The 16,504-nt window shown below is 41.2% G+C and overlaps 1 protein-coding gene across 1 annotated transcript in view; it reads right to left on the bottom strand.

Moving 5' to 3' along the window:
• Positions 1 to 9,749: 9,749 nt before the first annotated feature.
• DACH2 (dachshund family transcription factor 2) overlaps positions 9,750 to 16,504 on the bottom strand; it is a gene marked incomplete at its 5' end in the record, with an annotated part of 277,616 nt that continues 270,861 nt past the window's right edge. Inside the window, one exon of the mRNA XM_084269159.1 lies at positions 9,750 to 9,870. Coding sequence (XP_084125285.1) covers positions 9,833 to 9,870 — 38 coding nt within the window. The 3' untranslated portion in view covers positions 9,750 to 9,832. The remainder of the gene's footprint in view (positions 9,871 to 16,504) is intronic.

The following is a 16,504-nucleotide window of genomic DNA, read 5'->3' as shown; positions in this document are numbered from 1 at the left end:
AACCCTGTCTTATGAATTCTTGGTCATTTCTTTTCCAGACTGTAGAGTCTTGATTTATTTAGATGTTCCTTATGCAGATTATTCAAAAGTTCAGAATTAGAAGTATGTTTTTGTAACACTAAATGATACTCAATTTGCAGTCATTAATTTGTTTTTGTAGATTAATGTCATGTTTCGTTACCAAGTAAGAAACAACTACAGTTACAAATATTTTATCACAATTGTCTATTTCTATTTTACTTTCTGGCAGTAAAATCTCAAAAATAAATTATTCCCATGCTTTTTGCTTCATTTTCTTCTCACACATGGTCACTGATATAGATGCATAAGTCTTTGAGCAGGATAGGAAGGGATGACCTCCTGAGACCTCACCAACCTGAATTATTCTATGAGTCGATAAAATCTATAATAATTCAGCAATAACAGAAACATGTAAGCGTAATTATATCCATGTAAACCTGTTCTGCAAGAGGCATGCAAAAGATGCCACAGATTTTTCTGCAAAGACCCAACTTGAGCCTTTTCATTGGAGCATCCCTCTCTATGGAACAAGCTCCCCGGCACAGCAAGCAGGACACTAGTGTTTCTGTGCTCCGTTGAGCCCTGCAGCCCAGCTGGCCAGAAGCAGTGCCTGTGTTTTAGTGCTGCCATGAAACCATGGAATGAGCTTCTGGTATCCTTTCCCTGCTGCACCTTCTCCCCAAAGGAGGTTTGGCCAATTGCCTTGTTTCCAAGCTGGTGAAATGTGCTGACATTATTTGTGAAATGATTGATACAGGTTTTCTGTGAAAGCTTAAGCATCTGTAGGTAAAACAAAGAATTTTTTTTGTCTCCCTCTGGCCATGCAGAGTTCAAACTGATAACTGGCCCAGAATTTTCATTTTACTAAATACAAGGTAAAAATGGTACTTGCCCCAAATCACACAACATGGAAGAAGCACTGACAGATCACATCACATCTGACTGAGCAAACAAATCAAGAACACTGGGCTACAGGAAAGACTTGGGAGTCCTGAAGGATGTGGTGAGGAAGGAGGAAGAAGAAACTTCTGGGAGCTGTGCTGTGTCAGTAGGAGGGAAGAAGTGGTTTTGAGGATGCTCCAATTCACTGGTCTTTGGCTGAGTGGAAGATGGGGCCTGAGAAAACTGGATTGCCAACACTGCAGGGAATGTTGAGAAAGGTTCTGCGTGTCAAATGCCTCATTTTGGTGAGGAAGAACCCACGTCTCAGCCCTAAGAAGAAAAGCAGGATGAAAAGCAAAGGAGTTTTCATGGTGCTTCCAAATGGCCAAGAGCAGTTTATCACTTGATTAGAGTTTATAAGCAAGAAGCAGCAAGTTATGTGAAGTTCAGGCTCATGAGTAAGAACAGTATTTTACAAAAAAATCCCTCAAACAGTGCTGTCACCAAAGAACAAATACCAGGATCTGTATCTATCCAGGAAAATGACTCCTGAAGTCTTTCCAAAACTATTTCTAGCTCTGTGTGAATCAGGGAGAGATATGCATATGCCCATGAATTGTTTAACTGTAGAAATCTTTTTTTTCCCTGTATAGCAGATGCACAAAAGGGATGGAAATGTTTTATAACTTAGGCTTTTAAATAAGTGGCTTACATTCTCAGTTTGAGAGGTCTCGATTTCTGCGTACAGTGTAATGCTCAAGTACAGAAATATTTTTTTAGAAAGAATTCTTTTTCCCTGTTTAAAAATATATATAAAACATCAAGAATATGATAAACCATCACAGTCAGTTTCTAAATACCTTGCATCTTAATATGGTTGAAGTTAAGGCAGTAAGTAATTTCAGAGTTTTTCCCTTGAGCTGCGTAGTTCTTTTCATATGTAATTATTCTCTGAGTGCATTAGATAATGCAATGGTTCCCACAGCTGTATACACATCTATAAATCATTAATGAGGCAGTTAACTGAAACAAAACTATAAAAGATTTGCATTACCCGGCAGAACCCAGCCTTAATTGACTTCCAGTTATTTACAATTAATTTTTCCATTTGGAATAATGATTGCAAGCAACTTAGGTTTTTTTTATTACTCAGGAATTAGATGCTGCCTATTCATCAAAAGTTTTTACAGCAGGACCCTGTCAGTGGACAGTAACGAGCTTGAGGTAATCTTATTTTTACACACACACAGGCATACATACATACCCCCCCCAACATTGGCAGAGGATCCAGGAGTAGGAGGGAGCACCTGGAGGAAAATGGGCACAGGAGTCAGCACTAACTTTTTGGTTCTTTTCATCACATACCTAAGTTTACCAACAGTTCATTTCCTTTCTTTACAGCACCTAGCTGGAAGGCGACACAGTGAATAGAGCTGGCTGAAGTACACAGAATAAACTGTGTGCATGAAGAGTGAGTAAATGTTTATTTCTATCTTTAGATCTTACATGACTGTAAGATAGAAACCAAAGAATAAGTGATGCAAAGGCTGTCAAGCAAATATGAAGCCATTATGCTATTTTAAAAAATTGCTTTTATAGAAATACAGTGAACAAAGTAAATCCTCACTAACTTGTCATTGTTTCAGTAAGCCACAGAACTCCAGGCTGTGTGCCAGACTGGACATACAAACTAAAAGATTTGCTCTCTCTGCAGTATAAGCATAACTCTCCTGGACATTAATGGGCTATGGATGTGTTCATCAGCCAGGGATGTCACGTTCAGATTCCTAATAAAACTTAAGACAAAAATAACCAGAGTCTTTTGCAGCAGCTGATGTTATCTTTATTATCCTTCAGTCTTCAATTTTCAGAATGCCTGAGTGGATAGATTTGAAACTCCTGGTCAGTGCTGTTTCTAAAGCACAGCTCCCAAATAAGCAAAATCTTATGTACTGGGGTTCACTGGCATTGGAAATCAACCCGTCCCTGAGACTGAGTAAATGGTACCTCTAATTATTTCCTATTGCTACTCTTACAAGATACAAGAAGTATGTTGGGTTTGTTCCTTACCCCCCATTGGACACAGCTGTCATGCTGAGGAAGTAAAATTACCTGCTTTGGTTTGTTTGTTTCAAAACAAATAACTTTGTTGTCCTTTGACTTACAGCTGAAACTGACTCCTTTCATGAAAGTTGGCTGGTACGCTGCTGCAAGTGAGGAGTTGGGAGTCACACCAGCGTTGTGAACACAGGAAAGGGCAGCTAGTGTGAGCGTTACGGGCTTTGATGTCTTCGGAAGGCGTGAGGACCCAAAGACGTCCACTGGTAAGTACAGGAGAGTTTAATTCTGAGCGATGGTAAAGCTAACAGCACCTATAATTGATCTAAAAAACGTGAGTGCCATGGCAATCCAACACCTGTAACCTTGAAAATCCTGCAATCTAGGGCTGAAGTAATTTTTTTTCCATGTTACATTCCACTGGATTGTGTTACAATGTGTAATGGAAGTAACGTGACAAGACTGGACATGGGTCATTCAGTCTGTCAGTAATTCAGAGCTCGGCAAATTGGTCCTCCCTCTTCACCAGTCCATGAACTTCACAGATACTTAACTTATTCATGCTACGCTAGCTAACGCATTATTTGAGCTGGAGAAGCTACTGTGATGTGTGAAATCTGAGAGGCTTTTCTTTTTGAAATTGGGCTGGTACCAGATGAGCAAACATTATTATTATTTTCATTAAGATATCACATCCTGTCAACACATAACATTGGCAATTGCATCTCAAACGACTGCATGCCTGACAAATCGTGCAGCATCATTTAGACTATCTTTTGACTGTGTTCATGATCCTTCTTACTGGGCTTGATTTCCTGGGCTGGGGAAGGGTCTTCTGTTCTTTTTGTGAACTCAGAGCTCCAGTAACTATTTGTGCACATAGGTGATACTTCCTGGCATCCCTGTTTGGTTTCTCCCACTGTGTGCAAATGTTTTAATAATCCTAAACACAAGAAGTCACCGCATTCCAGATAGCATCAACCTGATCCACCCCTTCTTTCTTACATGGATTCTGAACAGAATCTGTTACTCTCTTCAAAACAGCGGAAAATACTGGGGCTTTGCTTTGAAGTGAAAAATTCTGTTTATTTGAAAAACTATTAACTATCAAAATGTGCAATTTACTTAGCAGCTCTGTTATAAATCAGGAGCCCGAGTCCCACAGTGTTTCTCATCACAATAGCAGACTTCTCATTTTTCTGTGACTCCTTGCAGTATTAGGAGCATGGCCTGGCTTTGATTTGGTTTCAGAGCCAGTGCCTGTGAATCAGGTCTGTGAATAACACAGGACTGCTTTTCTCTTTTTCCTTTTTTCCCCCTCCTTTTTTTAATTCCAAGTTAGTATGAGCTGATCGTAATAAATATTAGAAGAAATAAAGAATTACAATCGGGGTGTGAGGAATTCATTTTTTCCTTTGGAATGGAATCTAGTATTAAACCACCAGGAAAAAAGCCATGAAAGGAATCAGTGTTTTTTTCCACTGCTTTGCACATTGTAGAGTCATTTCAACATGTGTAATATAGGTGTCAAATGCTAATAAATCAGCTGTCAAATGCTATCAAATACTTACTTTGCACAGGTGTAAATGATCGCATAAAATGCAAAGCACTGATCTGACACCAAAAATCTCTGACTACCCTTCCTGCCTTCACCAGTTTTATAGAACTATTAAAAAAAAGTCCAACAGGGAGCTTATTCCTTGTTATTTAAGTTACTAGGCCTTTTTTTTGTCTGTTCTTTTACTTTTTTGGGTAGGGTTCTCCTCTCTCCCTGCTCCCACCCAATGGACACCAAGGGAGAGAGAATGCAACAATTTATATGGAATTGCTTTGGAATGTTCTGCAAAGAAAAATATTATGTTCATGGTAATGTTGTGAATGATGAAGCATTTTTCCTGCCAAAACATCTCTGTAAGTGCCCCAGCATCATCAACTGATGGCAGCACAGCTCTGGGAATAAACAGACTTTCTGCTAATGGCAGGAATCATCGGGGGAACCACAAAACAGGTATTTCCTCCTGATACAGAATGAAACATATGATTAACACTGAGTGCTAAATCCTACTGGTACTGGTGCAAGTTAAAGTTTATTTTGCATTCCTGTTTATTATTTCTTCTCTTTTTAGCTAATTCATCTTGTTTCCTCTGATACCAATGGGTTTTCCTTTCTATCTGGCCACTTTGGTGGGGGATGACAATGCACAACTCGTTTTAGGTGTATGGCCTGTTGGTAATGAGGTTAAAAGAGTCGGGCAAAGCGCAGATCCTGAAATCCTCCAAGGGTAGGGGTTGATATATGATGGCCCAAACAATTCTCTTCCTCTCTGGAAGGATGGCTGGTGGCACAGCCCAAAAGGTGTCTGCACCCCAGTGCTGTGTGTGCACGCATGCCATGTTCTGGCACTCAGCTGCTTGCTGTGTAATGTTTCCATAAGGCTGTACGCTTCCAAAGCACTCAGTGTAGGGTGTGCATTAGCTGGGCAAATGCTCTAGCCATGGGACAGAATTCGGGAAGCTAGGGCAGCCCTCGCAGCTTTGAGAGAGCATGAAGCTGCGCAACTACATTTTAGGGACAGCAAAAGCATCTCCTTTTCCCACAGCTAACCCCTCCTGTAGCCAGCCAGAGCAAAGAACTGATACGTAGTGGCAGTGACCTGCTGCACAGTGAATACATGGCAATGTCATTTTTGAAAAAGCAGGGAATGCACTTTCAGCATGGAAAGCCAAATGCCTTTTAAAGAAATTTAAATATTATTAGAAGATACAATTGGTTATATATCAAAAGAGCATTTTAATACATGGTGCTATATTTGCTTTCATAATTGTGGGTTATGTCAACAGAATCACAGTGAACAGACAAGATTTCTACTGTATTTCTAACTGGAACTCAGAATAATGGGAGATCTTCATTGTTTCAAAAAATGAGCTCCAGAAAATAATTTTTTCCCTATACCTTTGCTTACATACTCCAACATTCCTGCCAAGGATGCTCTAGTAAGTTGTCAGTGTTAGCCAGCCAAGAGAAGTGGATGATGGGCTAACGGAAGGAGAGCAAGCTGCAGCATTTGTGCTGTGCCAACACTGAATTGTCTCATTTCAATTATTTCTTTCATGTACTGATATAAAACTGTAGGAATTCATAATTCATCTATAAATTCATCATTTAAAAGATACTTTAAACTTTTTTCTCCCCTTCCATGCCAGCTTCAAACCATCAGACACCTTTATTTGATGACAGAACTAAAGTGAAACTTTACTACTAGTGATTTCCCAAGTGCCTAAACATTTGCAGTTATGTATGTAACAAGCATAGTTCATGACCTGGCTTAAACACTCAGTAAATCCACACCCCCAGCAAGGAACAGCAGTGCCTGCAGGATGCTGCGGTACAGTAGCAGGAAGCAGCGGGAAAGTGAGAAGTCTTTGTGTCAGTGTTGCTGCCAAAGGTAGCAGAGTCTCAGCCCAGGGACAGCTGTGGAATATCACACGTGTAGGTTAGGGCTGAGTCTGTGCATGAGCACGGACACACACAGACGGAGAGCAGCTGAGGCCATGAAGGAAATTCCTAACAGTTTGCGTTAGCCCACGTTTTGTCATGTTACCAAAAATACTCTGTAAATAAATATATTAATGGGCCACTTACTTGTAGATAGCAATTACTTAAACCAGCATTCAGCTTTTAATGCACAGCCTTGCATTTCTAAAGAGAGTGTTCTTGCTGTGTATTACTATAGATCCAGATTTTAAATTGAGATTGGTCACTATTGATTCTGTTGGAGTTTATGATGATAGCAATCCACATTACACAAGATTCATAAAATTGCTGAAATACGTCGTCCATTAACTGGCCTGCATTTAGCCAAGATCACCTTGTGTCCAGCTAACACCAACTTTATTGGCATAATGCCTTTCCAAAGGCGATTTACAGACAAGGAGATGCTGTGTAGGAAGCTGGAACCGTCACAGAGGCAGATGCAACCTTGGCAGTGCCCCCCAGCCTGCAAACGCCCCTCCCTAGCTGGGCTTCCGTAGCCCATGCACACACAACATGGGCTTTCAGTCTCCCTCTGCTTTTCGGAGGTCCCAAGGACAGGGGCACAGCCAAAGTCCTGTTGCTGTTGAGCATTTTCATTGGAAAAAAGCACCGAAAAAGCCAAAGCTTCAAAGAGAAAACATGCTCCCCCCGCCCCCCGGGCTCCAGCAGCGCAATGAGCTGGGCCATCAGCTTACTGCCTCATCCGAGGAAGAGGAGGAGTGCCCTGAGGGCCCAATTTCTTCTGTCCCTGGGCTGGAGGGTATGGCATCTCCAGAACTCTCCTCCTGAGATTGCTCCACTGGTTAAGAGACAAGAAACAAGTGTCTGCTCACTGTAACCAAATGTGAAATTAGTCCAGGAGAATTAAAACATCGCAGCATTGCCCCTGCTTGCTGTGCTGGACACTCACCAGCCCTGTCCCAAGTGGCACCATCCTGCATGGAGACCTGTGTGACACGCTGTGGGCAGTGTAACTCCCAGCCCAATCCCTATGCAGGAGGGTGACAGTTGGGATATTACCGAGGACATAGAAAGACTTAAAAAAGGACTTGAAACCAGTACATCTACATGAATCAGTCACTCATGGTTACCCCAACCTGTTGTGTTAACGTTTCTCCAACAGCTGGAGTTAGACGTGTGCTCGTAAGGCTGAGCTGACACATAAAAAACCCTCAGTGTCTCAGGCTGTCAATATTTATCAGGAGCTTCCTAATAAGGACTTAACAACAGATCCAGGCTCTGAAGTTTATCAGTTTCCTGAATCTCATCTGCCAGTATTTCGACATTTAAAACTATTCTGGGAAGGGCAAATTAGAAATCAATGATGTGCTCATCAACCCAGTATCAATGCAGCCCTAAGAAATGCAGCTCTGCCGCTGAGGGGGAAGTTAAAGTTGCCTTTATGGAGACTAAAGGAAAATGCAAACGTGCTGCCATGTCAAAGACACAAATGTGTAGTTACTTTAAGTCTTTTTACCTGCATAGTACCAGGTAACTCATCACAGAGCTTGCTTAAAAATTGGCACCAAAGTTCGGTCAATCAGTCAGCAGTGCCGCAGTATGGCATGGCCTGGTTCAAGTCCTTGTCAAATATAAGAGGTAGAACTAAGGTCCAACCCTCATTTCAGAGATTCCCGATGGATTAGCAACTGAAATTAATAGAGACAAAAATGGAATTTTCAGGTGCTGCAGTGTTTTACTTAGGAGCTTTTAAGAGTGTGGGAGTTCTCACGATCCCTAATGCTCCTGTTTCTTCCCGTCATTCAACTTTTGATCGATGCAGTCATTAGAATATGTGCAATAAAAGCAATATGGAATAAACCATGCTTCTACATTGGAAGACTAGGCTGATGATTAGCTTGAGCACCAGTAAAACAGAGGCCAACATGTTTTCTTGAACCAACACTAGGTTAAGCCAAAAGATTTCTTTCAGGAGCAATGAATCTGCTGAGTCTTCTCTGCTGCCTTACACAGCAGGGTCTGAAGTTACACTTCCAAAGTCAGCAACAGCCCGTTAACCAGGAAAAAAAAAATGCAGTGATAATGCTAGATGAACTTTTGACCACTAGACATATATAGGTCGCAGCCTACGTAATGACCAGGAATATATTCACCATAGACCTATTGTAATGTGGTTTTTAAGTGCAAGTGATTTAATTCAGAGTGCGTGTGTAAATGTGTATGTGTATATACTCGAGTCTGTGAGCAGCTAAGCTGTGCCTCTGACCCATGGATGAAAGTGAAGCTCTGCCGGGCGCTTGCTTGACTCCACTTGACTCAAATCAGCTTCCAGCCGCGCATCTTGAGAAAGGAATATTCCAGTTCCAAAGTTCAGACTTTGTAGCATACAATAAGTAGGAAAGTGTTTAATACCAACCCGCCCTCTTTATTAAGTAATTTCTTCAAGTATTTTTAATAGTGCAAAATATGGTTTTGCATTAGTACAGTAATGATGGGAATTCACAGTGAAAAAAAAATCTTAAAAGATTTCCAAAGTCAAACAAAAAAATTTTTAATACTGTATTTTTAGCAAGAACATTTTTAACAAAGAATGTGTACTTTAACTTAATATGGTACAACAGAGAAACCATACTTAAAAGTTTCCATTTTCTAACACTCTACTGCATATTCATTTTTCATCTTAAAAGACCAAAAGCCAAGCTGAACTGAGCATTAAAAAAAAAGCATCAATTATAATCCTCGTGTTACGTCAGCTATTAGGGTTTAGCTCACACTCTGAATTGGTCATCTAATGAAAGGACAATTTTTACATCATTCTTTTAAAAAATGTACACACATTTCTTTTTAAAACGTAATATATATCGAGTATCTGCTTCAGTAAACAAAGCTTAATTTATAAACACAATCGAAACAGCTCCATGTTGAACAGTTTCAGTGATAAACTGGACTTGTATGATGTACAGCCAGTGAGGACCTTTGTGGCTTAAAATCATTGTGCCATTGCTATCCAGTAATAGCTACCGCCTTAGAAAAAAAAAGGTCTTTTTTTTGGGGGGGTGGAGGGGGAATAATTCCTGTATGTGCTTAAAAATACTAAAACTCCTTTCTATCTCCAGGGACCTAAAAATGATCTGTTGCAACAGGCTTGGTTTGGTATGGTAAGCTTGTAAAAAGTCTCAATATTTCTTAATGACAATACGGCAGTTTTCGATGCAGCAACAGTAAATTGCTTGAAATTGTCCTTCAAGTTTCATGCTACAAATCCTGTTCTTCACACAGTACTGAAGGCATCAAAGGTTGGAAGGGACATTTTTCATGAACTATATAGTCTTCAAATAGTGATCATTATACATTTTTCAACAATAGGTGTTTCCTTCAGTACATAATGGTAGGCTTGATGTATGTTCTGTTTTCTGGAGGGGAAAGAAAAAAGAAGGGAAAAAAAAAGGTCAATTACAGTTAGAGGTAATAATGAACTGAAACTTGGGTGGGTTTTCTTGTTTGTTTCTGGGCTTTTTTTCCTTCTGAAGTGACATTACCAGAGCAGAAGTGCTATGAAGGCCCCATCGCCTTAACATGCTGTACACTGCAGAAGCAGCACTCAATGCCAAAGTGTAGGGGGGTGACTTGTGCAGCGTGATGAGCCAGTCTCAGGGTGCTGACCACCACCTGACTGCTAGCATGGGTGCAGGCACTCACCAACTGCGTTTCTAACAGTGCTCAGAGCCAGCATGTGCTGAGCAGAGGCTACAAATGCTTTGATTTGGGTTCTTCTTCCTTTATGGCATTTACTTTTTAATTTAACTTTCTTTTCCTCTCTTTTTTTTTAAATTCCCAGGGCACAGACAGTGTTGTTTCACATGGCTCCATGAGCCTGAGTACCATGTCATGAGCTTTATGACATGCCATTATTACATGCACAAAACCTTCCAGGGACCAGCATGTTAAACCACACCTGACCTGCGTTAAAAGGATGGAACAGAAGGAAATCACTGTCTGCTCTTGGAAAACTGTTCTTTTGTTCAGGACCCACCACCTTTCTTTTAAAATTATTTATTTAGGGAAACAAGGAGAAACTACTTATTGGATTCATAAAAATATTCCTAGTTACAGTACCTATCAACTGTGATTTTTCACATTAAGCTCGGAGAAAAAAAACATTAAAATGCCCACAGAAAGGAAAGCTAACAAGAATCCATATTCCTGCTCATTACACAATGAATTGTGACTTCACCCAGCTAAACCCACAAGTACTGAGCTTGAAGATGATAGCAAAATGATAATACTGAGAAGCATTTTGTGTCACGTTGACAACGATCCCATTACTGTTTTACATATGCCAATACTGAGCACGCTTAAGGAAGGAACAAGTATTGACCTGCGAACTGACACCGATCCTTGGAGCAATCTCCAAGTTTGCCACATTTCAATTTCAAAATGCATTTCAGCTATAATATGAGTGATTTATCATTTAGCAGTAGCTGTCAAAGTAACCTCCTAGATAAAACAAAAACATCTGGAACCATAAACAGAGGAGAGCAGTAGCTGAATTTTAATCCAAATCCGACATGTTCACTTCATTAGGAACAGGAAACAGCTAATTAGTAATTGAATGTTTCATGGGTTTAAGGAGGCTCAGAATCTCCAAACAGAGAATTTAGTATGTATTTTCCATGTAAACAAGAATAAAGATCGGAAGAGCCAGGACATAACATCTCTGGAGGAATGTTTGGGAACATGGGAGCTTAAAGAAAGAAGTGAGGAAAATTCACTGCAGGCCTCTGGCTGATAAAAATTACTGTCTTAAACTTAGTGGGCCAAACATTAAAGCCAGCGAGGGGGAAGTAGAAAAGCAAATACTGAACACTGTGGGGTTTTCCTGTTCCCCCCCCCCCCCCCCCCCCTTTCTTTTTCTGACCAGTAGTAAGTCTCATGTGCCCTCTTCCGTAGCAGGCTGCGGGTGATCTAGCCTATGCTAAAGCTGCACCGCGACAGCAGGTCGGCGTGGCGGCTGCCCTCGAGGGAGGGCTGCAATGCTGCGCGTCTCCTGAGCCAGCCGTGCACCGACTGGCTCCATGCTCCGCCATCTGTAGCCAAACATGACATGTCAGGGGCACCTACGGCCTGCACACCTCCCGTCCCAGCGGGCCCAGACATGGGGCCAGGCATACAAGGGAAGCTTCCTGCCCAGCCGCCCGTGGGTGCGGGATGGACAGAGGTGCTTGCTGACCTGGTCCCCACAGCATCAACAGAGGTCACACAGAGATCAGGTACGGAATGGGCTATGTGGATTGCCACGGGGCATCAGCTGTGTCCCCTCACACGCCTGGTGTGTGTGTTTGTACAGACAAGGCAGCAAGAGACAGACCATGGATGTGCAACACTTCATGGCACAGACTCCGCCTGTGAAGACAAGGGGAGGAAGCCAGACGTGCCATCAAGGGAAGAGCCGCTGTATCAGTAAGGAGACCAGTAAGGATCAGTAATACTTGGTTGGGGTTTTTTTAAAACTCTTATTTTTATTATATTTTAAAAATTATTTTTCAAACTAAGGTAAGAGGTGGTCACTCAGGCTGATGGCTTATTTATTTAGCTCTGAAGCAGCATTCAATTTTTCCTTCCTATTCCCTTATATTCTCAAGGGAAGGTCAATGGAGGCATATCTGGAATACCTGTAAGAGAGAAAGTAAATGCCAAATCTCAGGCACAGCATGGCCACCCAGGAGATATTATTGATCAGTAAATAGACAACGCATAGTTAAATATTCCCCTTTTTATAAAGCTCTCAGTTTTTCTCCAGAAATTAAAATACTTTTGTTGCTCTGCAATAAAGTTAACTCCATAGCATTACCAATGTCATACTGCAACTGCCTATGAGGAATTAAAGAGTCAGGAGCACACGTACATAGGAAAGACAACGCAATGTTGTCAGATTAATCTGTTTGAAGAATATTCACCATCTCCTCAGTGTAGCTGACTGCAAGCTACATACCATTTTATAGCATCTTACTGTATTATTTAGCAAAGATTTGAATAAATCTGTGTGCAATAAATGTATTCTTTTATTAGGTTTATCCCTTAATCAAATATTCATTTATGTGGGCTTCATTCTATTAAAAAATGAAATTATACAAAGGTGAGCAAAAGCGCAGATTTACAGTAGTTTAAAGCCTAATCTCATTCTCTAGGGGTAATATTGACAATATAAAAACTGTATAAATGATATTCCCTAACACTAAAATATGCTTATGAGCCCCCTGTGCATGTTATACTGCTTTACAACCTACAGTGAAATGCATGACTGGCTTAATAAGGAAGACATTTAAAAAGGATTTTTTTTTCCCCTTTTACAATGTCTAAGACAAGTAGAGATCTCACCAATTCTCAGCCAGCCAGAGCCTATGTTAATAATTGTAACTGTCCCTCAGGACAGCACTGTCGTCCCCAAGTTGTTAGTCCAGGCTAGACGGTCATCTCTTACACTCCCTTTTAGCAACAGTATCACAAGTTGCCTTTTTCTTTCAAAGTTTTAAGGTGTGTATGAAGGACAAAGCCAAAATCATCATCTGCATGGTTATTTACTTTTTTCCTTTTTCTTTTTTCAGCGTAATCACAAACCTTTCCCGCATCCTGTGTGAGCCTTTGTTTATAATATATCATATATTATGATAGATATCATATATATCTCATATATATTATATCTTTCAGTCTCTCATTTTGCAAGGAAAAAAAGGAAAACCCAAGAACAGTTTGCATTAGCTCTCTGGCCTGACATCCAGGCCCCTGCTAGTGAGATAAGGACCACAGCAGTTACACGAAACACGGAGAAGGATCCCTTCGCTACCATGGAAAAAAGACGACCTGCCCTGCAGCCAGTTCTTGTGGTTCTGGACTAGTCAATCAGAGGAATGACAACAGTGAGTAAAACCAACTTGTTTTTTAGTTGTCCAGTGAAACTTCTCTGTTTATCTGCATTTTCTGAACTGAGCAGTGAAGGTGCTGTGAGCAGGGCACTGCTTGCTCTCGACTCAAAAGAACATGAACCAAACTGTCTGCTTCTGAGAGCAGAAGTGCCAATGAGGTTTGGCTCACTTCCTTTTCATCTCTCACGCTTTCCTAGCGCCTCTTTCCCACCCGTCAATGTGCAGTCTCTGGTGTTTAATGCCCTCCGACCCATGACCCTGCTCCCGCAGCAGGCAGGAACCATGGCACCCCTCCCTTCGGTCCTGCATGCTCCCATGGGTCCTGCACACGGGGTTTCTGCCCCACTTATTTGGTGCTTAGGACTACTGAGTTGACTGCATCACATGTTTCCATGTCATGTTACTAAACCTGAAGACTTGCACAGAGAATGGGCTTTCTAATGAGTAACAACAGCCAAGGTCAGGACTGTGTTCACCGAATACCAAATGTGCAGATGCTGGATTGCCATTGTCAACTTGAGTAGGCAGGGAGAGAACGTAGTGGTTCCTGTGTAGGAAATACTCAAGCCTGCTGACATGGAATTATTGAATAAATGTTTCAGCCCTTTGTAAGAATAGAAAGGTATGGACCTTCACACCCAGTGGCCTCCTGGGGAAAACTTTCCCCAGCTTTTTGTCTCCATTAAATCACAAAATCTCAGCTTCCTTGCTGGTGTATGTCTCTGCTTACAGAGAGAATAGATGCTGAAAAACGCTGTGTTCCAAAAGTACAAGTCACACCGAGCCACAGCCCAGCAGTACTCTTTATTTCTAAGGCCCAGTGTTTGCATGGCGGGCACGTGAGCCCTGCAGCCAGCTAGCGCAGCGATCTCATGGATACCACTGGGGCCCTCCCCAATTCTGGCTAGCAGCTAATGAGGCGGCTTTCAGCAGCACGTGGCTGGTGTGACAATCAAGGGATTGTCTAGAAGCACTGCGATATGACACAGCACAAGGTAGCTACTAAAGGTTTAGCTACTAAAGGTTTAGCAAATCAGAGCATCCAGAGGGACAGAGCATGGCTTGGCCAGGAGGAAAAAGAAAAGGCCTAAGATTCAAATGATGAAGATAGCAAAGGACTTGCTCACAGGGAAAATACCAGGAGTCAGACATTTTAAGTCACACGATTCTGGTCTGATCATATGTAAAATTTTAAGTGCTTCAACTTTTTCTTCAGCAAAAGCAGACCAAGACAATAGCATTGTAATTTGCAAGGTGTTGCATTTGTCTCTTTGAACTGTAGTGTACTCCGACGTTCTGCAGGGTTGGTTGGTTCTGGTGGATTGCCGTCTTTGGAGATGGAATTTGATAGTGTAACAAAGTTGTTAAGTCTCATAAATACCCTCTCTTAAACACCCTCTCTTTTCTGCCCCTCTTCCACTTTCTTTACCATAGCCTGGATTTGAAAGCTGGCTAGATGTATCAGAATATTGAAAAAATACAGCTCAGTTCTTTAAATAATAAAACCCCAAATACATTCCAAACCGCAACAGCCTTTTATCGCTGGCAACCAGACAAAAATTAGAAAGTCATTCACGGTTACTGAGAGGTTTTGTGCTAAATCTCTGCCAGGTTATTTCACAAACAAGAGCAGCGGCAGCCCTGGGGTCACCCTCCTGTTGCAGGTACAGTGAGCCACGTTTCCTTTGAACAGCATTTTCACCTTGGTGAAGTCTGCCTGCCTACGCTGCTGCCTCCTTGAAATTTAAGAGTCTTTTATTTTTTGTAAATTGTTATCATCAAGTATTATGGTAACTTCTATTTTTTAAAATTTTAAGATAACATTGCTTTGCTGATTGTTCCAACATCCCCTAACAATGAAATATAGTAATACAAAAGTTAACTAAGGTATAAACATGCAAAAGGAGAAGTCTCCCTGCGATCATAAAATGATGTTATTTTCTGTTCAGCAGTTCATGTTACTGCTGTTCATGCTAATTAATTAAAGGAGCTGTTGCTGTAATGTGCAAACAGGGAATCTGAGAAACTGAGAGGGCTTTTAGGTCTCGGAGTGAAGTTAAGTCAATCTGGGCGCGGGCAATCAAATGTAATGAAATCACTTGTCAGTGCTAAGCTTGCAAAAACTGTGAAGTTTGACTAGGGAGTAAAAGGATTATAATTAGATTTCCAATAGGATAATAACTAAATGGCAGAAAGCAGTAAAGAGAAAATATTACTTTGTTAGCTAATGGTGCTGCTGTTCAGTTTTAGTTTTTATCAGCACACTTGTAGTTGTGCTAATTTAATTTGCTTTTATCAGCAAAAATGCACTACTCGAATGGTACTTGAATGTCATTTGCAAAAATCATTGATCTGAAGGTGCACTTAATGACACCCAGTATGTTTATTTTATGTGAAACGGAGATTGGCTGATAAAATGGTTGATGCACTATCTTTCTGGCCCACAAGTGAGTTATGGAAGCAAGAGCAGAAGGGTACGTGTGTACGCGTGTCACCCTCTCCTGTACCACTCGACCGGGCAGGGGGCTTTGCGACTGTGGCAACTATTTCCTTCCTATTTTATCAGCTACAAAGTTTCTCTCAGCTCAGGCTATGCAGGGCCACAAGATCAGGTGTATGGAGGATGGAGAGATTAGACAGCAAAGTTCAAAAAGTTTGAAGTCTCCTCTGCACAAAATTTCCGTTCAATTAATATACAGAGCATAGAGAAAATGAGTCAACTAAACGGTGAAGATTTACAATGCAGATCAGAATCCCAGTATATGAACAGCTTGTGTTAATAAAATCATTTTAAGAAATGAGCATAAAATATGATATGACTTAATCACTGTGAAAGGTGGCTGTGCAGTATTTCTGTAATTTTCCTTTAAACCATCTTAAGGAGATACTGGCAGTGAAACTAATTGCATTTCAAAGGGAAGGCGCTGTGTGAATGATAGATTTCCGTCCAGCAGAGCTATTGACAACAGAAAAGGAAAGGTCTGCATTGATGCTAAAGCTTTTTTCTCTGCAATAGAGGGAGATTTTGGAAGCCTGGAAATAGCTTTGTATTAGGGACATGTGTTTGACCCTTCCTCCTCCCAGGGCCCAAAAACAAAGGCAGCAAATGAAGGGGGCAACGAGG

The sequence above is a fragment of the Gallinula chloropus genome (genome assembly GCF_964237585.1).
Source record: "Gallinula chloropus genome assembly, chromosome: 11".
NCBI classification, from domain to species: domain Eukaryota; kingdom Metazoa; phylum Chordata; class Aves; order Gruiformes; family Rallidae; genus Gallinula; species Gallinula chloropus.
This window is presented reverse-complemented; position numbering and strand designations above follow the sequence as displayed.